General features: G+C 47.1%; 1 protein-coding gene across 1 annotated transcript; it reads left to right on the top strand.

Annotated features, from left to right (window-relative positions):
- Positions 1-539: 539 nt before the first annotated feature.
- On the top strand, positions 540-27,859 carry PLEKHG3 (pleckstrin homology and RhoGEF domain containing G3). Its single transcript, XM_081175600.1, has 18 exons — positions 540-657; positions 1,898-2,262; positions 3,526-3,626; positions 5,064-5,133; positions 5,428-5,474; positions 6,414-6,564; positions 8,474-8,605; positions 11,403-11,585; positions 13,318-13,410; positions 13,910-13,996; positions 14,502-14,535; positions 14,994-15,163; positions 15,198-15,493; positions 17,776-18,004; positions 20,793-21,089; positions 21,981-22,082; positions 22,661-24,116; positions 25,698-27,859. Exons 1-18 carry the CDS (start codon positions 594-596, stop codon positions 26,498-26,500), a joined length of 4,680 nt encoding a protein of 1,559 aa, XP_081031726.1. The 5' UTR covers positions 540-593; the 3' UTR covers positions 26,501-27,859.

The following is a 27,859-nucleotide window of genomic DNA, read 5'->3' as shown; positions in this document are numbered from 1 at the left end:
TGACATTTAGTGGCAAACATAACAAGCATACTATGTGTGCCATATATTTGAGTAAATAAGTTTGAGTATTACACAATACAGAAGTATTCAGTTACCTTTTAGAGGCAATTTTTATTGTTGTCAGTCTTCAGAAAGTCCCTGCGAGGTTCCTGATTTCACAGTTACTCAGTGTCAAATTTGGTGAAATCCCTTGGGATGAATGGCTTTATAACGCCATAATAACCCATGCCTCCTAGGACACTTTGAGGGATGGGGAAATCCATGATTAGAATCGGTGCTATTTTAGCAGCTTGCCAGCACACGAAAGTGTTTCCGGACACTTCCAAGCCAGACCAGCTGTGTCCTCTTTCCTCCCTCTCTTGTTTGTGTGGGAGGAAGTGTGTGTGTCTCAGCCGAAGTCCTCAGTGGGAAATGAGGAGCCAGATTTTGTTCTGGGCGTGGTGTTCATATGTACGAGTGTTTGGGGGGGGCGGGGGGAGAAAGACTTCAGCAGCCTCCACACCTTCAGGGTTCAGAGGCCGTTCCCGGCTTCACTTGGCATATTTGCCACCTGCAACAGCAGCGCAGACAGCCTGGCAGACAAAGAGTGAGGGATGTTGATCTGGGAGGAGACGAGCACCCTGGAATGGCTTCCGTCGCAGATTGTTAAGCTGTTTGGTGAGGAGTTGGGTTTTTCTTGATGAAAAAGTGATCCCCGCCCCCTCGTTCAGGTACTAGGACTTTGTGAAATGGTTCTAGGAACAGGGAAAGTTTCCTCCTGGCAGCCAGAAGGAATCTGGATAGAGATGGAAGTTACAGTAGCTGACAGAACATGGGCTTGTTGCCACTCGCTTGTCTACCTGCTTGGAGCTAGTGGAGAAAGCCAGGCAGAGTTACGCTATACCCTTGAAGGACACTCAAAGTGCATTCCTGCCCCTCTCCAATGAATTCTGGGCAATGTAGTTTGTTCAGAGTTGCTGGGAATGATAACTCTGTGAAGGGTAAATGACAGTGCCCAGAATTCTTTGAGGGAATGAATATGTTTCACATAAGCTTTAAAGGTATAATGTGTAGGAAGAGGCTGTGGCAGAGAGCAGGTCAGAGTCAGAAGTGGAGGCTGGAAAGGAGGGAGGCCCAGAGGCAGAATGGAGGCAGGCTGCTGAAGATGCCAGGAGGTCTCCCCTTCCTGCTGTGATCAGCTCTCCTCCCTCCTGGTCTTCCAGAACATGCAGAGGAATGAAGAGGGCAGATCAAAGAGAGACAAGACAAAGGACCCTCAGGATAGGAGGAGCCTTAGAGAGCGGTGGAGAAGCAGAGACCCTTCAGTCCTTGCAGCTGCCTCATTGGGGCAAGACGTGCTGGGAACAGTTGCTGTGACCACTAGGCCTGAGATGTTTTGTTTCTTTGAATAAAGAGTTAACCTCACAGACGCTTTGTGAGTTATTGTTGACCTGCTCTCAGCTTCCACCTTGAGAACACCTCACTTGTGGAGTGTTCTGGGCACTTAGTCTTCAGGAACTTGTTTATCATCCTTTCATATGTATGGTGAAACCCTAGTAGAAATCCTTAATTTCACGATTGCTTGCATAAATGTACATAAAATTTATAGAGCAAAAGATACATGAACTATATGTCTCCTTGGAACATACTCCTAGTTAGTAGAAAAACTCTGCTGAGTTGCAAATGAATATGTTGTTGCACTAGCTAATAGATATGCTTTATTTAGGAAATAGCTGAATTAGAAAGCTGGAAAATGTTTAAATCAATTATGTACAGCAGCCCTTTCATCTTGGTGGTTTTCACTTTGATTAAAATTGCTGTTCCCAGCAACTCCCTCTAATTTATGTGTCAGGTATAATTTGTGTAAGATGAACCTTAACATTTCAGGATTCCCTGACAAAACTTTCTCTCCGTGCAGACTTCCCTCGGTTCCTGCTTACCCCGTCTCCGGGCAGAGATGACGTGGTTCCAACCTCTGCTGCCTCAGGCATGAGCTCTTCAGAGCATCCTCTGAACCACCCACCTGCAGCCCTGACCAATGCTAGCCACATTATGGAGGACTGGAGCGATGTGGCCCAAACACCTTCTGATGCTACCTCACTGAGGGCTGGACTGTTGCACAATGCCAACAACAATGCCTCCTCAGGGCCCTGGCGAGGCCTGAAGAGCCCATCCCTTTCTTCTGCTGTCTCCCATTCCAAACTAAGCTACCTGGAGCGTGTGGTCTTGGAGATTGTGGAGTCGGAACGCATGTATGTGCGGGATTTGCGAAGTATCATAGAGGTAAGCGCGCCCATAATGCTTGCCTGCCTGTGAGGATGGAGTTCTTCAGTTCGCTGCCGCAGTGTGTTCTGTCATATAAGGGCCTCCCTTCTTTTGATCTGGGCATTAAAGATGTCTTCTGTCTAGCTGTAGGAAAACCTGGCCTGGACAGAAGGTTAGGAGCAGGTGCCTGCAGGCCTTCCATCAGCCTTCAGGCCAAGAAAACCCCTCAGTATTTTACTGTGCAGAGCCCTTGTGCTTTGTCCTCAGCGGCGAACTTCACACACTGTTTCCCAAACAGGGATGTACTGATCATTATTTTCAGAGGCACAAAACACTTCCTGCTTGCCATGTTGCAGTGTGCGAATGCAGCGCATTGTGTGCACTGCTGTGGACCTTGTTTATTTGCATGCTATGGCTGAAGGGCCAGGTAGTTCTGGTGCTAATTATTTCCTGGTTTAGAGTATAGAAAGGGGCTTTCTGCCCTGTTGGGACACTGTTTAGGCTGAGTGTAGGAAACAGAGAGTGTATGGTGGGAGCTGTGGGCTTGAAAGACCTACACTGGCTCCCAGTATGTTTCTGAGCACAATTCAAAGTGTTGGTGCTGACCTTTAAAGCCCTAAATGGCCTCGGTCCAGTATACCTGAAAGAGCGTCTCCACCCACATCATTCTGCCCAGACACTGAGGTCCAGTGCCAAGGGCCTTCTGGCAGTTCCCTCGCTGTGAGAAGCCAAGTTACAGCGAACCAGGCAGAGAGCCTTCTCGGTGGTGGCACCTGCCCTGTGGAACACCCTCCCACCAGATGTCAAAGAGAAAAACAACTACCAGACTTTTAGAAGACATCTGAAGGCAGCCCTGTTTAGGGAAGCTTTTAATGTTTAATAGATTATTGTATTTTAATATTCTGTTGGAAGCAGCCTAGAGTGGCTGGGAAAGCCCAGCCAGATGGGCGGGGTATAAATAATAAATTAATAATAATAATAATAATGAATTATATTGGGGATGGGGGCAGGTCTGAGGCCCTCCTGATGTTGGTGGCCTCCAATTAGCCCCAACCAACAGAGTCAACTGTCAGGAATGATGGGAGTTGCAGTCCAACAAGCTCTGGAGGGCCTCAGGTTCCCCACCCCTGGATAATATGGGAATTCCCTAGAACATTGATTAGGTTGATTAGGTCCCCACCACCACCACATGTTTAGGTGGCTGGAGTTTGGGGCAGTCTGTCGTATTTGCTTGCTTATTTTGCTACATGGCAATACTTATGACACAATGTGACTTGGCAGAATTACTTGGCGAAGATCATAGACACTCAAGAGCTGCTTCTACGGCCAGAACAAGTTAGTGCACTCTTTGGGAACATCGAGGATATCTATGAACTGAACAGGTGAGTGCGATGTTTGAGCAACATGGCCTCACTGGCAACTGCCCCTGCCCCACCCCTTCTCTCTGTATTTGCCAGAGAGGGCTGAAAATCTGTAAGCACAGCAGAAGGTACCCCCTCCCTAAATGGTCACAGTCCTATCATGACAGTGGGACAGGTTGGTGGATGGCAGGAGACTCACTTGCTTTGCTCTCCCTTGCCTTCCTGCCCTCTCCCTGTCTGCATAAGCTCCGCTGACACGTCTTAGGCTGCAGTCGTAGAATTGTGGAGTTGGAAGGGACCTTGAGGTTCATATAGTCCAACCCCCTACAATGAAGGAATCTCAACATTCCCCCCATCCAATTTGAAATTATACTTGGACCCCTTATCCCCTTATCCCACTTACCCGGGATAATCAGTAGAACTTCTAAGTAGACGTCATTTAAGATTGCATTGTTATTAATGATAAGCCAGCCCTCTGTTTTGCACATTACTGAATTCTGCCCTGGGACAGGCATTTTCCTGTCACCTCTTTGCCATGAACTTGAAACACTTTACGCATCTTATGGAACCTGATAGATGCAGATTAATGCCTACTGATTGTGTTATCAAGCTGAAGCTGACTGGAGGGTTGGATTGTGTGGGCGGCAAGCTTCTGATAAGTTCTGTTCCTCCCTTGATCCAGCTCCCCTATTGCTGGAAAGCGGGAGCCAACATTCTTTCACATTTAGCCAGAAGGTTTGTCTCATTCTGAAAGTCTGCAAAATAACAACATGGATGTTTGACCTTTGGGGTTTATTTGAACAGTCCTGGGCAGACATGGCTGCGGAAAGGAAAGTGGAGAGACGGTGTTGGTCTCAGAGCAGGGAAGCAACATCCTTCCCTGTATGATGAAGCACTGAGGAGAGGAGAGGTCAGAGGGGCAGACTGAGTTCAAATTGCTCCCGGCTTACTGGGCGTTCTTGGTTTTCTTGCTTGCCTGTTCTGTGAACTAGCTTCCCCTCCCGAAATTAAAAAGTTCCTTGGGGCAGACATGAGCTCATAGCTTGTCACTGCAAGACACTTTGGGCAGTGGGGAAATGCTGTTTTTAACAAACAGGCTACACGAATAGTTGCTGGAACAGCTACTTGGCCATTTTAACCAATGAGTGCCCCTCTTTCTGTGTAACTGCTGCCTTGTGTTTTTGGCTCCCTGGCAACAGTGGAAGGGCTTCCCCTGTGCAGGTGGGTTCTGTGAGTACTGTTCCCAAATCTTTGCATGCCTTGAATTTTGCTTCTATGTTTGGGACTTGGAGGGGAGGGAAATGTTGTTCGTATTTTGCCTCCCGCATGTACCCATCCTGTCCCTTGAGTGCCTATGCTACTGAGATGCTGTGCTTAGAACATGTGACAGAAGAGGCTTCACCATGTGTGTGTGTCTGTCTGACTCACTGATTCTTCCTTTTCTCCATTTCTGCTCAGTGAGCTTCTGCAGGATCTGGATAGCTGCCACAATGATCCTGTGGCCGTGGCAAGATGTTTTGTGGACAGGGTAAGGAGATGAGCAGATACTGTGTTGTGGTAATCTCTGACTGTATAATGGAGTGTCGCAGAATTCTGCTGCGCAAGCCCTTTCGACACCCTATTGGGTGCTTCCATTAGGTATGAGGGCTTAAACAAACAGTACGTAGGGCGAGGTTGGCATTCCTTTTATACAGCTGTACTGGGCATGTTTTGAGAGGCAAGCTGAGATTATTGCTAAGTGAATATCCAGCCATCTTTTACTGATTGCACACTCTCTCTCTCTCTCTCTCTCTCTCTCTCTCTCTCTCTATCCCTGCAACAGAGTCAGGATTTTGATATCTACACTCAATACTGTAACAACTACCCTAAGTGAGTATCCTTTGCAGTGAAGAGAGAACTGGTTTCATGGGGCCTTGGGTGACCCTTTCCTCTCTAATAACTTAATATTTTTACACAGAAGAAACCTTTGGTCAGCCTCTGTCTCTGCGGAACACAGAATAGTTTGTAGGTGCTTTTTTTTTTTAAGTCAGCGTTCAGTGACAAGATAACTCAAATCTTGCACTAAAACCAGCTGAATTCTTCAGACTGTACATCTTATATTGGGAATAGCCACTGTGGTACCCTCCACATGTTGTGGGATTACAAGTCCCTTCAGCCTCACCCAGCCTAGCTTACGGTCTGGGCTGATGGGAGCTGTAGTCCAGCAACATCTGAAGGGCAACATGTTGTTGTTTGTATTAATAAAATTTGTATACTCCCTTCATCCTAAGATCTCAGGGCATTTCACAGCATAAAAATACAGAATAAAACCACAAAGCACCTAATGTTGGCTGCCCTTGATTTATATAGTCTAGCAGAAACAGAACATGTTTATGAAAGCTAAGCAGATTTGCATGATTTATATAAATCTGTTTATCTTTCATAAAAGTTTCTGGAAATCGTAGCGAGAGGCAAAGAACAAGGCAAAGCATTGAAGCCCCACAGCTGTTCTCAAAAGTCCTGCTCCAGGGGTCTTCCTCTTCTTTCCCTCTAACAGGCTAACTTTCCAGGTTTCCCCACACTCATCAAAGGAAATTCCCTGTAGGAGGTACAGGATGTGCTATATTGCCAAAGTCTGATTGCTTCTCTCTGTTAGCTAGTCTGGCTGTCACTGGCTTCCGGATCTTGTTTTTAAACCCTTGCATTGCAGTCCCTTGTCGGGGTGTTTGAGCATGCCTGTCCGTCAACTCATCTTCAGGGCAAGGTGGGAGGTTCTCTGCTTTGATCTTCAGTGCTATTCATTATACCATGATGGGTTTGACCCTCTAGCTCTGTGGCAGCTCTGACCGAGTGCATGAGGAACAAACAGCTGGCCAAGTTCTTTCGCGAGCGGCAAGAGCAAATCCGTCACTCATTGCCCCTTGGCTCCTACCTTCTCAAGCCTGTCCAGCGCATTCTCAAATATCACCTGCTCCTTCAGGTAATATAGCAGTAGCCTAGTTGTGTTGTCTAACTTTGCAGCTTGGGGACCTGTGTGTTTCACCCTCTACCCGTTTTGTCTAAAATTCAACCATAAATTGTGCAGATCTGTGTTCAAGCAAATATCACCTCTCTCTTAGAAAATGTATTGGCCACTAGTCAAGTGGGAACAGTTGAGAACTAATACAGTGGTACCTCAGGTTACATATGCTTCAGGTTACAGACTCCGCTAACCCAGAAATAGTGCTTCAGGTTAAGAACTTTGCTTCAGGATGAGAACAGAAAATGTGCACCGGTGGTGCGGTGGCAGCAGGAGGCCCCATTAGCTAAAGTGCTTCAGGTTAAGTACAGTTTCAGGTTAAGTATGGACCTCCAGAACAAATTAAGTACTTAACCCGAGGTACCACTGTACAGAGTTTGAGTATTTGCAATTATACAAATAGTCTCTGTGGGTCACACATGAGGAACTATAGATTGTAGGAATTAGCTATACAAGAAAATGTTTTCTCAGAATCTCTGTATGTATTTCAAAACCAGCCCTATTTCTGTGAAGGAACCAGATTTGTATGTTACCAGTGTTTATTCATTTATGCAGGGATAGGATACTTTCCCCACTTGCTCTACATTATGTTTTTCATAATTCAAATAAATAACAAAAAAGTAATGTAAGAAGAGCCCTGGTGGATCAGGCCAAAGGCCCATCTGTCCAGCACCCTGTAATTGGTGATTAGCCTGTCGGAAGCCTGCAGGCAATTCATCATACCACTAAAGCCTACATCTTCCTATGCTGATTTTCCTAAAACGTTCTTGATACTGTCATATTTTAAGTTTAACAACAATAGACATAACGTTTGAGTAACTTAATGGGTGTGGTTTTTTAATATAACCACTGAAATGATTCCACCCCTGATCTTTTCTCCAATTAATATGGCCATAATGGCCAAATCCCACACAATATTTTGTATAAATTAAACTTCTTACAGTAAGTTACGATTTCCTGCTCGTATTTATCCAATGGACTGATCCTTCAATATGGCTCAAAGGAAAAAGAGCAGGTCTAATTGAATTTGCTAGCCTAGACTCTGCCAAGCAATCCCACCATAGATGATAATAGTCACCTTTTTGTACTTCCATGGGTGAGTAACTTTTGTTGTTGCCGCTGCTGCAATCAACATGCCACCATGTTGAAAAAGTTTTTTTGCATTGTTATTTTTAAAGAAAGCATGGGACTTTGGTTCCAAAGATTCTCCCCAAAAACCTATGGAAATTTCATTGATCCAGCAGAAGTTTCCATGAAAGGGTGAAGTGAGCCACTTCTACCTACAGCTCCCGTGCCATCTTCCTAACCTGCTCCAGAGGATTTCCCAACCCTCGGGAGCAGATTTTTGAGGAATCATGGTGTTACATAGGGAAGAAGGATCAACGGACATTGTCTCATACATCCCAACTGTTCACAGAAGCTTCGCCTGGGATCAGGAAGCCTTTTTCATGAATGGAAAGGGCTCCAATGGAGACAACCAGTATTTATGTCATGATTTATGCTTCTTAAGGCTTTGGGGAAGGGCCATAGTTCAGTGATAAGAGTATCAACTTCAAAAGCAGAAGGTCTCAGGTCCAATCCCTGGCATTTCCAGGTAGGGTTGGAATGTCCTACCTAACTCAAAAGACCTGCTGTCAATCACTATGGACAGTTCTGAACTAGGTTGACCAATGATCTGACTCACTCAGCATAATGGTTTTTTTTAAATGGCTTTAAATTAATACTTGGCTTGACCCTTGTGTACTCTCCTGGGCCCCAGAGCTTAGTAAACTGGGCAGTGGTCAAGAGACAACAAACTGGTGAAATGAATTTGTGTTAGAGAGCCTTACAACTCTTGGCTTACCTTCTTGGCTGTGTGGTTTCGTCCTAGGAGATAGCAAAGCACTTCGACATAGAAGAGGATGGCTATGAAGTGGTGGAAGAGGCGATTGACACCATGACCTGTGTGGCTTGGTATATCAATGACATGAAACGGAAGCACGAGCATGCTGTGCGCCTGCAGGTAATTTGAAAGGGGAAAGTTGTCCCAGGTGTGGCATTATCCTTGGAGAGCTGTGGCAATTCACAAGTAAGTGCTGTATATTCACATTGGCTGATGCATCAGGCAATGCCACCTTTTACAACCCATAAAGGGAAATTCCCTTAAGTACGTATATGCAAAATGAAACTGACTCGCAAAACACGATGGCAATCATGTGTGTTATTACTATCTTTAGTGGTTTGCTCCCTTTCCTGCTGCTTCCTAGCACTGCAACATTCCTTACCATGAGGTGTTGCTAGCTAAAGGGATTTTTAAGATAGATCGATAGATAAAAGGCATTTTTGGTCCAGTATTCCCTTTTCCTCATTCCAGTTTGCAATGTCTAATTTCCCCCTTTTTTCCAGACCTCAGTACACACATACACTGTGCTGCATTCCCCCCCCCCCACTTCCCATTATTTCAGTCACATCACAGCAGCACACTTTTCAACATCTTGTGCCAGTCATTTAAGCCCTTTCATAAAATGTTTAACTTCATGGCCCTTCCAACAATACCCATGGAGCTTAACATCAAGGAGATGTGACAAGACACAAGCCTGGAAATCCCAGATGAGGAAGTGATTATCTGCATTTCTTTCCTGATGCTTAACAAATTCAGGGACTGACCCCTAGTACTGAATATCAATTTTTGGTTTGAGTCTTAACACAATTAGAGTCCTGTAAATAGCCTCACAATATCACCCCAGCAGATTTTAAGTGCATTCCCAGTTTGCTTGCACTTCCTTATCCTCTCATCGTTCCAGATTTCATTTACATTATTCAGTCCTACAAACACCCTTGTGAGGACTCCACCCTTACCAGCATTAGTGTCATGGATATTCACTGACAAGTTCCCAAACATTGAATTTAAATTTTTCTCTGCTTGAGGTTTTAGAAGTGCACATAGGTTGCTGTAGGTCAGGCATGGCCAAACCTGGCCCTCCAGCTGTTTTGGGACTACAACTCCCATCATCCCCAGTGGTCAGGGATGATGGGACCTGTAGTCCCAAAATAGCTGGAGGGCCAAGTTTGGCCGTGCCTGCTGTAGGTGGTGTCAGGCCTTACCTTACTTTTCATCTGTGTTTTCAGCCAATTCATTTATTTCTGCAGGGAATTTGAGCAAGGTGATGATGGCACCCTATGGAAACAGTAGGCAAGCTTTAAGATAACTACAAAAGTAATTTGAACTGGGGCAATCAATTCTTTAGTCATCTGCAATATACAGTGGTACCTCGGTTTAAGAACAGTCCTGTTTACGAACAATTCGGTTTACAAACTCCGCAAAACCGGAAGTAGTGTTCCGGTTTGCAAACTTTACCTTGGTCTACAAATGGAAACCGAATGGTGGAAGGCACCGGCGGCGGGAGGCCTCACTAGGGAAAGCGTGCCTTAGTTTAAGAATGGATTTGGTTTAAGAACGGACTTCAGGAACGGATTAAGTTTGTAAACCGAGGTTCCACTGTAATGGCATGAAAACATCCACAAATTGGAAACTACATAAGGATTAAAAAGAAAGAGCAAGTTACTAAAAATGAAGGGTTGCCACCTGTAGCTATCTGTCCAGAGCGAAGGAAGATGGTGGGAGCAAAATTCTTTCTAAATGACTCTTATTATGGGTTGGTGGTTTATATTACACAAGCTGTGGATCATATTCTGATCTGTGGGGGCTGTGTAGCAAATGCTTCTTTACTGGGCTTCGGGCAAGATGCAGGAATTGCTGATGGAATGTCCTGTAATAATACCGGAGTTCCGGCTGAATGATTTGTCACGATGCCCCTTCTGGCTTCAACCTGTAACATTAGAACCCTCTGACTCAGGAATGGGGAACCTGTGCCCATGCTAAGATGTTGCTGGACTGTAACTCCCATCATCCCTGAACATTGGCCGTGCTGACTTGGGGCTGAAGGGAATTGGAGTCCAGTTTGGAAGTGTACATGTTCTCATGGATAGCAGAGGGAACATTGAGGCAGAGAGAGAAGCAGCCTTGAATAGTTCATTAGAAGACTGGGTATAAATGACAGAAATATATAAAAATAGGGACTTGCTGCTTTGGTTCAGCCTCACAGAGTGACTTTACACTGGACTAATCTACTTTTCCAGTGTCTCATATGGAAGATCCTTAGAACCTTTCAAACTAAGTGGGAGAAAGGGACAAATATTTAGAATACTTAAGATTCCCTTCTTTAACTTTTGCAGATGAAAGAGACCCTCTGGGTACGAAACCATTCAGATCATTTTGTGGTTGGTAATGCTAGGTATTTATTTTCAAGACTGCTGACAGATTTCGAAAATACTTTGAATGTTTGTGAAGGTTAAACAATGGAAGTGTTGGGGGAAGCTTATATTCTGAGTTGTGTTGAAATGAATGTATTCTGCAGGCTAAATGTATAGCATTGTATCCAATGCTGTTGTTCCTCTTGTACAATGGGACTTCCCCCCTCGCTGCTCTTATCTCCCCTCAAGCCCCTTGGACATACTCAAAATCTGCTCCAGAGGGTAGGGAGACCTCCTGGAGCAACTTTCGGGGACAGGTGGGAAGAGGAAGCCCTGTTGCACTAGTGGAACACTACTTGTGTGGCATTGGGTACTACCCACATACCATAAAACATCCCCCCGCCCCCAAATTCTCAAATGGCTGTAATTCTGTCACAGTATAGACTACAACCAATGCTGGCATCTTTGTGACTCTGTTTGGGATTGCCTTGAAATGGCTCCTAACAGGGATGGAAATATTTCACCTTTTTTCTGACTGCCCCCCCCCCTTTTTGGCTGTTTTACAGGAGATTCAGTCATTGCTTATAAACTGGAAGGGTCCTGACCTGACCACTTATGGAGAGCTTGTGCTGGAGGGTACTTTCCGTGTCCATCGGGTCAGGAATGAGAGAACTTTCTTCTTGTTTGACAAGATCTTGCTGATAACAAAGAAACGGGGCGATCATTATATATACAAAAGCCACATTCCAGTAAGTAGTCCCAACCCTGCAATTCTGTTCATTCATGGGGATGAGTGAATCTTTTCAGTTTTGGTTTCTGTCAATTTTCCAATCTTGAAGTCCAGTCATCCACATTTCCACATCAGTTGGTTTGTTTTTTTACAGTCCATGAAAATTCACCAGCATTTTAGTGTGAATTTCTCCTGATATATACACATTCATGCAAAGCAATTTCCCCTAACCTAACATATTTTTTATGCTATTTACCCTGATCCATGTACTTTTATGCACACTTTGCCCTAATATTTGCATTTTTGTGCACATTACCTGGCTGGAGGACTGCACTGCAAAATTTGGAGAAATGTGAATTCCAAAGGCTGGCTGAGTTTCGTTTCATGTATTGCTTTGGCAAGTGCAAAATAAGTAGATTCACTATTAAACGTGAACTGAAAAGAAGTTCATCTCCCCCTCCTCCCTATGAGTAGGCAGTGTGATTAATTCTTCCTCCCTGTTTTTGAGGGGTCAGGAAGGCATCTTGGGTATCAGGGTAGGAGGGGTGTGAGCATGAATCATTCTTTGTCACTTTGGAACTCATACCTGACAGCTGAAACAGATGTGAATTTATGATCCAGTGTAGAAGGCCCCAAGGCAAACTTTTCTCTACCTGACCTGACTCTCCCACGGCTGCCACCTTCCGTCTTCCAGCACAATCCTAGGCATAACTCAGGAGGGGAGAGGGATGGTGAGGGCATTTCTCAAAGGACATATACATGAGAGCAACAGTGTGAATTTGTTACCCTTCAAATACCCAGTTGCAAGAAAACGAGGAGGATTGCTCCACAGACACATTTGCATTAGTGACTTTGAATGCAAAATCAAAGGAGTGGTGGCTTTTCCAGACTAATTAAGAGGAAAAGGGTATCAATGGGTGTGCTGCTATTTCCACACAGCCAAAAGGGAGTGGGGGGGAATCCATTTTTCTTGCTACTGGCTTGTATATAAATTGCAGTGGCACCTGCTGACCCCACAATGTGATAGTGTGAAGTTACTGCCCCAAATTTCACCCCATCTCCTTTCTCTTTGTTTTGCTGTTGCCAAGAAAGGCTACCCTTAATCTTTCTGTACATCAAACATTTATATATTTATATGTGCCACTCTCGCCCATCTCAAAGGCACAGGAACCGACAACAACAACATGTGCATATGCAAGGTGATAATAGATCTGTTCTAACCCAATACAAATCTGTTTGGCTGTTTTAAGCCTGAGAGGTGTATGCACCGGATACTTTTTCTTTACTTGAATCTGTGTCCCTACCATAACCAAGTATGAATATGCTTTGGATGTGCTGATGGCATCAAATTCTCTGTGGAAGGGGTGGGAAGAGAGGGTCAGTGGGTGATTGGGTGGGAGGGGGGCTGGTGTTTTTTAGTTCTGAATACAGCATGTTTTTCTTCTTTATATTATTTATGTCTGTCCTAAAATTCAGTACACTACAATGTTTTTAAAATGGAACTGACAACAACACCGGAATTGACAAACACACACTTATAAATATTATAACAAACCTTATGGTCGTCGTCCCCAAACCTTGGCCACCCAAAGTTGGTCAAGTTAAAAGGTCTTTGTCGTCCTTCTGAGGATGCCTCTCTGTTTATTCTGGCAGCCCTTGGATGATTCAGAGAGATGGCAGATTTGGCGAACTTTTGTTGTTGACATTGTAATGGGTACATTGGTTTGACATCTCTCCCTCTGCTCCTTCAGTGCTCCTCCCTGATGCTGATTGAGAGTACACGAGACTCACTGTGCTTCACCGTCACCCATTACAAGCACAGCAAACAGCAGTACAACATCCAGGTGAGATAAGCCACTGTCCTTTATAAGGGGGTTCGAAAGTGATTTGGGGGCAAGGTGCGGAGATAGTTGGAAACGTGTGTTGATGGGGTGCCTGATGCAGAACTGGCAGCCTGAATAAGGGCAGGCACCGAGTGGAAATAAGAGGGCCAGTAACAGGACCTGAGAAAATGGGTTGATTGGTTTTGGGGCAGAGAATGCAAGGTGTGTGTTTTGGAAGGAAGAGGATGTGAATGAGGGGTTAGGGCAGTTTGTTGGTACATTGCAATGCCAATGTTTGTCAGCGGTGTGGAGATACTGGTCATAAGAATGCTAATTGGGGAATAAGAGTGTGAGTTGTTAAGTGTCCGCAGGAGGTGGGGGCTGGTGGCAAGGTTTGGGAAGGAGCCCTGGTGTGTGCGTTTGCATGGTAACAGCAGAAAGAGTGGAAGGGCTGAGGTGTAGCTGAGTCAGGTGAGTAATCCTAGCTTCCAAGATGCATAAGGCGTACTTTTGTTCCCAGGCTAAATCGGGGGAGGAGAAGCGGGTTTGGACTCATCACATCAAGCGCCTGATTCTGGAAAACCACCACGCCATCATCCCTCAGAAAGTAAGTGGAGGCTCTCCTCCTTCTCCTTCACATGCCTGTAGAATGGATGCTGGAGACCCCATGGAGTTCTCTGCCTTTCTTTAAAGCTTAGTCTGAGCCATGTCTCAAGAAATGCTTTTTCTCTTTTGAATCAGAGGGGTGCTATTGGATGTGTTCTTTCTTCTATACATCTTTGCCTTTTCTTTACTCTTGAGTATGCTTGATTGGTTCTCTTTACTGAATCTTACAAAGCCCAGCCATATCAAGCTAGGAGCTTCCATAATGTGGGTATGAGAGGTTTGGAATTTTGTCTGCTCCTTTGTCCAACTGAGAAAGGGGCAACAGTTGTGATGGAATTTGTTCCTAGTGTCCAGGGATGATGGGACTGAGGGGAACCTCCTTTCTCCTTTCCTATTCTTTGGGGGAGGGAAGAGAGGAGGGAACTCCCCATTGCCTCAGGTTTCAGGATCCTGGATTTCCATTTCCTTTTCAGTTTAGTGCTAAGCCAATACCTTCTTTCCTTCAGGCCAAGGAAGCTATCTTGGAAATGGACTCATACTGTAAGTTTCCATTATTTTCTAAAAATAATAATTGCCCCAGTAGTTTGTTTTTAGAAACCCTCCTCCTGCTTACTGTGTCCTCAGCAGGGCAAGACAGCAGACATGTCAGAATTTCCCAACACAGGTCTAAGAATGTACTCTGCCTCGTGGGGTTAGGTTCTATCATCTGGTAGCAAGAAGATTGCACAACACAGAAATCAACAATAAGTGGAATGTGATTCTGAGATGCAATGCTGTATTGATGATCCGATTCTCTGTCTCTTGTAATTAATATAATTGTCACCTCCTTGGATTGCGAACCGAGCCTGAGTTTGCTTGCTGGAGCCTCTGCTGCTAAATGTAATATTCAGGGGATTAGAATGGTAAGGTGGTATTAGCTTGGTTCATGCGTGAGGGGGTTGGTCATACCAAGTGGGGGCAGTTAACAGGTTCTCAAACACTCCTGCCGCTTCCTTTAGATCCTTCTCGCTACAAATACAGTCCAGAGAGGCTGAAGAAGTCCTTGTCATACCAAGCTACAGAAGACATTCCTCAGTATGGCCGGCAGGGGCGTCGGCAATCAGGTAAACAGGGCAGGGGTAGGGATGTACCTATCCAAGCAGTGGTGTGTGTGTGTGTGTTTAGGGGTGTGTGTGTGTGTGTGTGTGTGTGTGTAGGTGTAGGTGTATAGGTGTAGGTGTAGCTGTTGTTACTGTATCCTGATGGCATACCTTGTGTGCACTGTTGCTGTTGACTATAGGGCAGAAGTTTTTGTTTTCTGTAGTGGCTTGTCCAGTAGTCTGTTGATAGAAATTAATATTTGGCCTTGGAGCTTAGTGCAGCTGACAGGTGCTGGAGCATTTACTCTGCCAAGGCCTAATGACCTCTGGCACACCACAAACACACACAGACAATGTTCAGTGAACATACCTTTGTTTGTTCTGGACAGTTCTATGGGAATTTTTCTCCCAGTGTCACTGTGAACTTGTCACCTTCACTTCAGCAATACAGGAAGCACCATGAAGAATCAAAAAAGAAAGGAGAACGGGTCCAGTGCTTACTGGTCGAATACTTTTTCATTTTCGTTCTACACATTTTGGAGTGAAATACTCCCCCTTCAGGAGCTGTAGACCAGGTATAGGGAAGCTTTGGCCCTCCAGATGTTGCTGCATTACAACTTCCATCAGCCTCAGGAAGCATGGCCGATGGCAAGGGATGTTGAGAGTTATAGTTCAGCAACATCTGTTTTACTGAAGATTCCCCATACCTGCTATAAATGGAGTTAATGGACATTGAAATACTGATTCTTAAACATAGGATAATACTCATTTATACCATATACATTTTTACATACATAAATGCAAAATAAAAACTACGAAACTTTGGTTGTCATAGACCATATTGAACTTTTGTTTTAAAAAACACACTATTCAACAACACACATAGAGCTAAAAAGAGGTCTTGTTTCAAGTAAGTACTAGAGCCTGTTCTCCTTCCTGTTTTGAACCTCTGTTTCAGAAACAGGTAATTCAGAGTTGGAACATGCCAGTAAACAACTTTGTCCTCTCCCCTCACCTAGTCCCTCTTGCATCTGCCATCATTAGCCTAAACTGTGGAAAAACTGTGGCAATGGCAACCTGACTATTTCTTGGCAGCAAGGTGATGAATTGGTTCAGCCTTTTGGTCTGATCCATCAGTGCTGCTGTTAAGGCAGTCTTCGCTGGGAATTGTAGTCAAAAACATCTGGAGGCAAATGTTTGGCAAATGCTATCCTATGCAATTTCCACACTCAAGATGTATTTACCATTCTTTCACAACATTCAGGCCAATCTGCTTCCAAATTCAGGAGGCTAGAATAGGTGGACTTGAAGACACATAGCTGACAGACTTCAACCGGGCTAGTCCTCCATCCGCAGCCTTGATCTGAGTCAGTATCCCAGGGTGTCAGGTAGAGAGGCCTTTCCCATTCCTTCTACCTGAAATCCAGGCTGGGAGCTGAACTGGGAAGTCTTTCACTGAACTGGTGACCCCTCTCCCACTGTTCCCTCTGACTGCTCTTCAGATTGTTGTGTAGAACAACCACCTTTCACCAATGTGTCAGGCAAGCTTGTGCAAGTCAGGGCAGGCTGGTTCCATTTCGTTGACTCTCCTGGGTGTTGTACTTTCATACCAAAACATGGAAGCCATTCCAAATTCCTTTTATTCCTACTTGACTTCTTATCCTAACAAAGGGTGCTCTTGCTGTCAACAACTCCTTACACGGCACAGGGGTTTTTTTTGGGGGGGGGGACCACACACATCATGGCCTGCTTTTGCGACTCACAACTCTAGTAGATGCCTGTGGGTCTCTGTGTGTTGGGCTGAGTTTGTGGCGTGTAAAAGTGTGCTGAGGTCCTGTGTGCATTGCTTGATTCTTGCTTGCTGTGCCAAGAGAGAACTGCTGAGCTCAAGTCTTGGGTGCTGCAAGCCTAGACAGCTTCTAAAAAGAGAGCTCACTAGAGGATCTTCTGAAGGGTGCCTGCTTGTTAAAAGCAGATCGTCAAAAGGTTTTATCCAGGAGTGTTGAGAAAATGGGCCTCTTAAATAGCTATTGGGTGGTATGGAAATGTAGTCGTGTTCATTAATTTCATCAGGTCTGCTCTGAGTAACGTAATATTTATGCCTGCAACAAGAGTGTCAAAACAACATGCTCTTTGTGCCCTGAAAATAATCTAGAATGGCCCAGAAAGTTGGAAGGAGAGCCTACAAATAATCTAGTTCACATTGCAACTGGCAGCAGTATAGGACCATACAGCATAGGTTCGTCTTATGCTCCCCCCACCCCCCAGCAGCAGGCAGTTCTTCCCTCCTAGCATCACACCTCTTCCTCCTCTGTTTCCAATGGACATGAGGTGGGCAAGTACACTTACCAAAGGAGGAAGGCAAGGGCAGTGGTAGCAGCACCTCTCTGGGTATCAAGCCATTGCCATTGTACTTGCCCCCAGTACACTGTTCTGGGGCATTGTGGGCAATTCAGCATTGTGTTCATCAAAGTGGCAAACAAGGGAATCTGGGGCAGCAGAGGTGGCAGCGATGGATCCTCAGCAGGTGCCCAAAGTTGCCAATGGCTGACACTGGTCCAGGTGCACCGCTGTACTGAGTCACAGCATCCCTAGTGTGGTGCAGGCCCCAGCAAGGCAGGGCTTTAGTAACATCCCCAGCAGAATGGTATTGACTCTAACAGGTATCTTATATCCTATCCTTAGAGCCTTTCCGTGGCAGAAACACTGCTGAGAGGCTCCTAGATGGACTCGAGCGTAAAGGCCGCAGGAAATCTGGTGCGGGCTCCACTGATTTAGCATGTGGCACGAAGGGGCTCTGCCATCTGGTGTTGTGGGGCTGGGAGCAAGCAAGTGGAGCTCTTTGGGTCAAACCTTACTGCGGAGTAGCTTATGGGCTTTGCCTCCTGGACACAGTGCTGGCTGAACATGCCTCTCAGTCTCCAGCAAACGTAATAGATGATGTTGGCTTTTAAGCTCTATAGGCAGGGCTGTGTTTATTCCATGCGTTCACAAATTGGTATCTGACACAGAATTGCCAGGATCCCCATTTTTTCCTCCTCTCTTTTTCTTTTATCAACTATACTACTAATTATAGAACCTACATAGTTAATTTCATTTAGCGAAGTCAGCATAGAAAATAAATCATGTTCTACAAGGAGAACAATAATTCGATTAATTTGCACATGTGTCAAAAGAATACTAATTACAGTATACAGTCAACTCAATATTCAAAAATCTGATCGCACCCATATGTTACCCAACATCATTCCCTCTTCGTAGTTGCTTATTTAGATTAATTCTACATTAGTGCATGTTAAATCAGGGGTGGGAAACCCTTTTAGCTCAGGGGCTGCATTCACTTTCGGACAATCTTCCAGGGACCGCATGTCATTGGTGGGCAGGGCCAGAGGCAAAAGTGGGCAGAGCAATGGCTGAAGGTTACATTTGTACAGTAGGCCAGTTTTGACACACTCCAGGCAAGTAAGGGGCATTAGCGTGGTTCAAGGACACATTCCAGCCAGGCAAAAACACTCAAGGGAGGGTCAAAGCAAGACTGTTGAAAGATGAGGCCTGGAGAGAGACTGGAGGTGCAGATAGGCCTAGAGGGCTGCATTTGGGCCCCTGACCCTGAAGTTCCCCATCTCTGTATTGAAATGCAATAGCACCAGACACAGTAAATGTGAAGTTCTTGTGGCTTCTGAAAAGATGTGGGAAATTTATCTCGAAATCATAGAAGCCTAAGAAGGGCGAATAGGGCTTCAGGCACCTGGAAAGTGGGACACCCTGTTTCCTGCCTGGGTTTTTGGCCTCCTTTCATCTTATTTGTTGCTCCCTGAAGTCCAACTTGGATTGTCAAAGTGGAATAAATCCTGCATAATAAGAAACTGCTGAGTTTGCAGGGGGAGGTGTCTGATTCTGGGCAGCAGAATCTGGATTTTTATTTTTATTTGCTGCTGGAGTATACGCAGCCTCTTCTGTAGAAGAGTGGGTGAGAGACAGGTTTCACTTTTTAAAAATCTGCTGGCTTATTTGGCCTCCTAGTTCATTCAATCTTGGTGGCTTGCAAGCACAGATTTATTTATTTAAATTTAAACAATTTATATACCGCTTAGCTACAGTAGTCTTTAAGCAGTGTGCAAGGAACAGAATACAGAAAAGGTAAAACCTGATTAAAACTAGAGAATCAAACTTCCAAAAGTGCCTGTTGGAATAATAATTTAAAAAGTCATCTGTAGGCACTGGAAGTCCAACAGGGAGGGGTCCGGTCTGACCTCAACTGGAATGGCATTCCATAAAATTGGGTCCACAATACTGAACACACTGCTCTTTGTGGATAAGAGCCATACGTCTGAGCCATGGAGAACTACTCCCCTGAAGGCCTGTGATTGGGCAGGGATGGAAGGATTAGGTGGTCCTTGACAGATGAAAGACTGGTGATGCTGTTCTCTGAGAGGCTTGTTCTGCACTGCACAGAGGAGGCTGGTGCTGTTCTGCACTTCACTCAGATGCTTCAAGGTGTTTCCTTCTGGAGGGGGCAGAGGTGGCGGGCTGAGGCTGGTGCTGGGGTTCTCCCCACCTCTTTCTGGTATTTCTGGGCTCTGAACCAGCATTTCAAGAACTCATCTCGCAAACTTTCCTTTCATTGCAGAACCAACAAAACAGATTCTCAAGCAACTGAGCAACAGAGGTAAGTGGATGTCCCCCTTTCCCACATCCCCCCAGCCTAGGTGGAAGAAGCGCTGTACTGACCAGATTTCCCTGTCCCAGGTTTACTTGACCAGTGTGGGTGGGATTTGACAGGTGCCTGTCCTTATGCCAATGGGCACTCCTATCTCAGATTTATTACAGCTAGCAGTTTTGAGCACAGGGCAATTTTATATTGCTAAACAAGGCACCTTAGATGCTGAAAGGCAGGGATGGGGGAACCTGGAGCCCTCCAGAGGTTGTTGGACTGGACTCCCACCAGCCCCAGAGAGCAAGGCTGGCAAAGGGTTGATGTTTCCCCACTCCTGCTCAAAGTGTGTGAGCCTGAATTGTTCCTTTACTCAGTCACTCCTTCAGCAGTGACTTCTTCCTGTTGCCTTGTGGCTGACCCACTGCCTTCTCAGGGGACCCACAGCCGCTGGAAGGGACTGTAATAAGATATAAGTGATGTAAAAATGGCTCTCTGCCAGCATGTTTGCTGTGTCTGCTGCTTATATAGAGTAAGAGTGTGCCTGAAATGGAGATTGGGAAATAGGGAGGAAGACTACTTGGGCAGGGAAACAAGACCCCACCTTTTCCCTAATGGCTTCTTTTTTCCCCCTCCTTCTTCCTGTGCTGCAAATCTGGCAATAGGACTAAAGGTAAGAGACAGAAATTCTAGAAGACAAAATAAATGAGGGAAAAGAAGAAGGGTCTTCCCTTTCTAAGGAAATTAAAGTCTTGGGTGACATGCGGTGGGCTTTGGGTCCCTTACCAAAACGCCACCTTAAAGGTAAACTGCTCTGGGGTAAATGTTGGTGCAGGGGCCATTATTCATTTTAATAACAAATTGACATTTCCCTCTGACCACTGCCATCTCCCATAGGGTGGCCAGTAAGCTTCTCACAGCGCTAAGCTGTGTGCTTCTGTTCTCATGTTGAGCAGGCAGCGATAGAGAGCAGGTTAAGGAAAGGGCACCCTAAGCGGTGTCTCTGTTGGTGCCCCAGCACTGGGGCCTTTCTAAAAGCCCCTGCTTGCCCTCACTTCACGTAGCATGCAGGCAGTGACGGAGCCCTTTTGGAGTTTGGGGAGCCCTCGCACCCCACCAACAGCTTGCCGCAGCAGCAGCAGGATCGGCAGGCCCTTCCCCAGGAATCTCTGGAAGAGTTGGCTGAAAGTGATGGCAGCGAGAAGGATATGGGGCCGGAGGAAGAAGACGAAGAGGAAGAGGAAGAGGAGGAGAGGCTGGTAGGAACGGAGCAGGTGGCAGACTTTGCAAGCTCCTTGATGGCCGTCCTCCACTGCTGGCACTATCGGGCCAACGCTTTGCTTTTCTCCTGGGGCAGCACGGTGAGGTGCCTGTTCAACCCCTGCTGCGTCTCCCTCCTGCATGCTGGCTTGCTGCATGGCTCGCGGCTGCCCTCCGTTCCTTCTGTGCCATCTTCCCATTAATCAGATGTGGGAGAGCCCCAGAGGTTCCCGTGTGATTTCTTTTGCAGCTGTTTTAACCCTTCGGTGATACTACTGACTGACTTGGTGCTTTTGTGCAGTCCTTCACGGGGGCTAACAAGATTTGTGGCTTGATAACAAAAGAGGCTCTTTAGGTCTTACCATCTCTGTATCTGTGGGAGGTCCTTTTCCTGCCGTTCCCTGTCCTCTTGCCAGGTAGGTTCTTCCACGTTAGCAGCTTGATAATGAGACAAAGCTAACGTTCAGCAGGATCCTCTTCCAAGTCCTGTTGCCTGTGCTATTGGACCGTCCCTGGATCCAGCACTAACTGTGCACCTTCCAGATAGTTTATTAGCCTGCAGTTTTTAATTAGTGCACTCCACCGGCCACACCAAAGTGCTGCAAGACGTGTAGAGAGTCTGCTTGGGAAAGCTGTGTTCCTGGATGAAATTGGGACTGGCTTAAGCAACTGCAAGGCTCCTCTGTGCCAGGGCAGCAAGTGAACCAGAGCCACCAGCACTTGCGTTCACCTGCTGCTTGCAAGGCTGATGGATGCGACATCAGGTGGTTTTTGTTGCTGCATCCAATGGCTAGAATATTGGACTTGGACCTGCGTGGGCACGTGATGCATTTTAGCTATCTGGGACAAGCTATGATCTGACTTCCTCTGTAAAGTCATATGGTTTTTCAGAATGACAAATAACAATGGCTAGGGATGTTTGGCTGCTCTTGTCCAATGGCTTCTTCCCAGTAGCATGTACTCAACTCTCTAATGTTTTTGTTTTGGTTCAGGCCAAGAGCCACAAGGCACAGGAAGGGCCCAAGCAATACCAGTCGCCAGGCAGCAGTGGTGAGAAAAACAGGACCGGGGATAATGTCTCATCTGTCCCAAAGGTGAGTGGTTGGTGGTTGGTGGAGGTGCTGTTTGGGGAAGTGCCATTGCTCTGGGTAGAGCTCCCAGGTTCAGTCCATGGCATCTCCAGAGAGGGCTGGGAATGTCCCTTCTGAAACCCTGGAGAACCTCAACCAGGGAGATCACAGGTCCATCCAGGTCAGGACTGTCTGCTCTGTTAGGCAGCTTCTTGGGGAGAATGGAATTTCTGCTCGTGCCAATTTTGAGACAAGGAAACTGTTGGCTCTTAACACTAAAAATAGGCAAAGGCTCCTGGACATTCATTCCACTTCCCAGACTCAGTTCCCATACTGAGTATTCTATGCCATAGTCTTTTCCAATGGATGCTCCACATTGTCCCCAGAAGATACGACATAAAAACGAGCAATATTTCTGTCTGCTGTTGAGTCAGCTTAGTGGTTGGTGGGTTCCCTGCCTTAGAAGCCAACATATTTTCTGGGTTCAAGAGTTGGTTGCATTTGAGTAGTGACTATTAACTCAGCCCTTAAACTGTTTATCTGCAAGACCACCATTTTTTGGGTTGTGCGTTAAGTGTGCAAAACTTTCCTTCTCTTCCTAGGCGCGATCAGCCATCGAACTCAGCATGGTCTTAGAAGCTTCTCCCCTTAAGGAAGAGTACCTGGAAGAGGGTCCTTCAGACCCCGAGTCGGTGGGCAACCTGGAGCCAGTCCTGGCAGGCCAGTGGGGGACTCTGAATCAACAGCGTTCAGATGGCCTGGAGCCCACTGAACATACTGAACTGAAGCCGCTTAGTAGCGAGGAGGAGGAGGAAGAAGAGGAGGAAGAGGAGGAGGACAGACGTGCACCCCAGACCAGAAGCATCCTCCCTTTCTCTGTGCTGGATCAAGCCAGCGTCATTGCAGAGCGCTTTGCCAGCAGCCTCTCTCGCCGCAGCAGCCTGGCACTCGAGGAGGGCAAGGGCCACCTGACTCCAAAGCAGGCTAGCCGCAGCGGCAGCGTCTTGAGCCTGGACGGCAGCGAGAAGGCCGGATGTCGCACGAACAGCACCACAGACTCCCTGCCTCAAGAGCCCCCGGGTGAGCCCAGCAGTGCCTGCAGCGGGGCTGCCTCTCCTGGGCTGCTTGAGACGGACCATGCCTCCTGCAAGCGGAAGGAGTCCATGCTCTCCCATCAGGACCGGCTGCTGCTAGACAAGATCAAGAACTACTATGATTACGCGGAGCACCAGGATGCCGGCTTCAGTGTCAGGCGGCGGGAGAGCCTGTCCTACATCCCCAAAGGGATGGTGAGGAATTCCGTCTTCAGGATCAACAGCCTTCCCCAGCCAGAGCCAGAGCAGGAGGGGCTGAAGCACAAGAGGCCGGGGGGCCCTGCCAGTGGTGGGGCTGGCCCCACAGCAGCCTGGGTGTTGTCAAACAGGCCCGTGGCTGGGCTACAGGCTCCCCGCTCCGAGGCAGCCTCTGCTGGAAGCCCCCTGCCCATCACCGAAGCAGAGTTCAGGCCGCCGGCTGAGATGATTAAAATCTGGGAGGAGATGGAGAAGCCGAGTGGAGAGGGCCGGAGTAGGAGGCCTGAAGGTGTCACTCGGCCAGGCACGGTGAATGGTCAGGTGGCTGGGGGCTCCTCTCTGCGGCACACGGAGAGGCTTCGTGGCCAGGAGAACGGCTTTGACCTCCACGAGCCGCTGCTCATCCTGGAGGACGAGGATCTTGGGGCCATCACAGAGGAGTCGGCGGTGCCCTCGCCTGAGAGCAAGTCTCCTGTGGAGCGGGCTGCGCCTTCTAGGAAGCCCTGGAAGCTGGCCCATGAGCTGGGGGGCTCTGAGCAAGATCGGTATCTCCCCCGCTTGCACCCCCGGATAATGCAGCTGGCCCACCTGACGGAGGCAGAGCTGGCGGAGAAGGTGAAGAACAAGGTCTACCAGCTGGCCCGCCAGTACAGCCTCCGAATCAAGGGCCAGAAGCCTGCAGCACATAGGAGGCTTGCTGAGCTGGAGGAGGAGATGAAAGGCAATACTTTGACTGTCCAGCCGGAGGCAGATAAGAAAAGCAAGGGTATGTATTGGCCAGAGGGCACTGTGCTATCACAGGCTGGACCTCATTGTTCATGTTATATGAATTTCAGCAGTGCCTAGAAGCCACAGCTGTGAGCATAAATATAGGAGATTCATTGTGACTTATATTTTAAATTTTTAGATTAATAACTTGTCCTTGGCTCGTGGGAGGTAGTAACCTTCATTAAAAACACCCCACCAGCAACATGCACCAAATATAAAGATTCACAAAGTGTCAGATAGATATAAAACAGTTGTAAAATATAATATATTGAATGTTTTAAGAACCACAGTTAAAAAAAAAATACTGAAGTGTGCTTATTACAATAGTAGTAGTGGATTCTGTTTCCTGAGGAGTTTATATTCTAGACCAGAACTCTATGACAGCCGGAGCCAAGTACCACTTGCTGGGCCAGAGGAACATCACCTGGGCAGGGAGGACACAAGAGGCAGTGCACATGCCACATTTTTGTGGCTGCTCAAAACCACGAACCTGTGCTACTTTAACGGCAAAAGCCCAAGTGGGTGGCCTGTTTTTCAGACCTCCCAGCATCCTCAAGACAGCTTTCCATGCTCCTGTTTCTTTTCCAGTTGTGGGAAAGTTGTCTTTGGTGAGCACTGTCCAGCCCCCAAACCGGGAAAAAGCACAGTTTGTAAACATCGTGCAAAGAGAGCAGATTTGCAGATCTGTAGATTCTGGAGATAGAAAGAGATGTTCTGGGGGAAAACTCTTTCCTGGTATGTAGGAGAAAGTTGAAATGGTCTGAACTGAAGGAAGGGGGCTCCGTCTCTCCAGCCTGTTCCTGCATTGGGCTGCACTCACTGCTGAACTCTGCCTTTTTCTCAGCGCTGGGGGAACTCTTGCCCCAGTGTATCCAGTCTCCTCAGAGCTCTCTGTCCTAGCCACACACACCTTCCTCCTTCCCCTGGCCGCAGCCCTTATCCAGGCCTGATCCACACCTTCCTCAGGTGCTCTTTCCTGACCGGAATGTGCCCTTGAAGTGTGATGCCTGGCTAGAGAGGGCAGGGGGCATTATAACAACCTCTGAAATGTAGTTTACAGTGCAAAGGTAGGAGTCGTTTCTGGCCCTGGGTAGGAATGTTGCTTTTGAGCCGGGAAAGGTTTTCCACCCTGATTTAGCTTAATTCAATTAATTCCATTGCTTCTCCCTCTGTTGGAGAAGCCCCAGGTGCCCCATCCAGCTACTGTATATCTCTGAGATGGAATTGATGGAGGCCCCAGAGGGGATTGCAGAGGCGAATGGGGAGGGATCTTTCTGGCTTGGATATATCTGAATACAAAAGGTTTCCACCAGGACAAACCTCCACCTCTAGAATAATATTTTAACAAGGGTCCTCACCAAAGTGCCCAAGAACTTAGCAATTCTCGACTCCTCAAGCTGAACAGCCTCTGGGAGCCTCCTTCCCTCCTTGCTGTTTCAAAGGGAAACAGCATAGCTGCTGTTCAGAAATGGAGCTGCTGAGATTGGGGAGTAAGGGGGACCACCGTTGCAGCCCACCCACCCAGCAAACCCCTTGCCTTATTGCTGCCTCACCCATTCCTTGTTGCTTTTTCTTCTAGGCAAACGGAAGCCAGCCTTGACCCTCCCCAATACTTACGAGCAAGTATTGCTGCAGGAGGCCAGCCCACTGACTCTCCCCCCATCGTCAACCTCGTCCCTGGAGAAGTCCCCCAAGCGCTTCTCTTTCAGCCCCTCCTCCAGCAGCCCGCGGCTTGCCTCCCCCACCAGCAGCACCCTGTCTTGCAGCCCCCTCAGCCCTGTCGTAGCTGAAAAGTTCAACTGGCCAGACGTGCGGGAGCTCAGGTCCAAATATTCCTGTCCATCAGGGAATCAGAAGTGCAGGCCGCAACCCGTCAACAGGAGCCGCTCAGCCCCTGAAAAAATGGTGGATACAGCTGGTAGAGCTCTGGAGGAGCACCAGTGCTCCAAGAGGATTGTGAAGGCAGCGGACAAACCCCAGCAAGGGGGCATGCCAGGCTGCAAAAGGGAAGCTCCACCGGACTCCGTCCTCCAGGGCTGCGACACGCACAAGGAATTGAGCATTACGGCTGAGTCCTCTCTGGAGAACCGTCAGCGAGTGGTTGTCATGGAAAAGCTGCTGGATGTGACTGTCGATCCGGACGAGAGCTATGTGCAGATTCGCTCCCCTACTTCCCGGGAGAAGATCTCTCTCAAGGCTGTGGTGGAGAGGTGCAAGGCCTACCAGGACTCGGAAGAATACCGCAGGCGTGAGGAGGACCTCCAGGAAGCAGCTCCCCACAAAGCACTTCAGCAGGTTTGCCGGGAGAAAACAGACAGCAGCCAGCAGAGCCTGGTAAAGAACCTGAGGGAGAAATTCCAGACCCTCAATTCCAACAGTTGAGCTCCTATGTCTGTTGCTCCCATGCTGCTAAGCCCTCTTTTATGAACTAGGATGGTTCTGGAGTTGATGTCATTTTCTCCCCCAGCTCCTTGAGAGGAGAAAGGACGGGTGACAGTCTCTTCCTCCTCTTCCGACCTGGATTGCCACCTAGCTGATTGTGCTCCAACCTTCGTGTCCAGCTGCCTCTACCCTCTGGGAAGTTGCTGAGCTTATGGCTGTGCATTCTGAGCCAGGTGGTTGCTGTCCTTCGTTGGCCGCACTGTTGGGAAGTACTCTTCACACGTTTCCGGGAAGCACTGAGAAGCTTCCCATCAGGACAGGCATACCACAAATCAGAGACTCCTTTGCAGCTACCCATATGGTCCACTAAGAAAAGGTGTTTCCTTTCCCTTCAGGACCAAATCCTTGCTTTGCCAAGCCACAGCAGAAATGAATGAGCCTTCTGTTGCTCAGTCTCATAGGATAACCATAAGTTATTGTTCCAAATTTTCTTTTGTCTTTACTTTTTTATTTTTAAGAGCGTGATTTTACTGTGGCTGGCAGAGAGTTGATCTAAGACTCCCAGTTTGATAGTATATAATCTTAATAATATTGGTTGTGTACACATTTCAGTCTGTACGCACTGTGCAATAACCACTTTTGACCAGAAAATGTGGCTGTGGTTTCTTCACTTGGGGGGGGGGAATGGGGGGGGAATTGCAGCCTATGATTTTTTACTGCAGAAGTAAGATTGAGAAGAGTCTTGAGCATCACAGAGCTCTCTTAAGTTCACCAGTGGCATGGGCTAACACTAGTGTGGTTCTGATCCACTATAGTGCCAGGAGGTCTTAAAAGACCTGCACATCCCTTGGTAGAAGATTTATTCTATTCACTGCTCAGGCTAGAAAGATCACTGCCCCCACCCCGACTACTGGATGTCTTTAGATCAAGTTTCTCTAAGATGGGACACTTTGCCAAAGGAAACAATGCAGCTCCACTAGAGGAGAGCTCTCTATGGAGAAATAGGAACAAGTCAGGAAAGTGCTGCAGCTGCCCAGTCTTATTATCGAATGTTGGGTTGAAGGGTAGGCAGTGACGGTTGAGAGAAGGGGAGCACAAACACATTCTGGATTTCTGGGGCAGGAGTCAGGGTGCAATGGTGGGTTTCCATCAGCTGGGGTGGGAAGTATTTGAGGTTATTTCTCCACTAAACAGCAGAGAAGCAACGCCCACCTTCTTAGGGGTGAGTTTCAAACAACAGAAAATGTCAAGGGTCTGCTCCATTCCTCTCTCTGCCTGCCAAAGACTATCCCAAAGGTCCTTAGGCACCATCTCTGGACATGTTCAAGGATACTTTGCATTAAAGGCTATTCAAGATAA

Source organism: Podarcis bocagei, assembly GCF_964188305.1.
Source record: "Podarcis bocagei genome assembly, chromosome: 1".
In the NCBI taxonomy this organism is placed as follows: Eukaryota; Metazoa; Chordata; class Lepidosauria; order Squamata; family Lacertidae; genus Podarcis; species Podarcis bocagei.
This window is presented reverse-complemented; position numbering and strand designations above follow the sequence as displayed.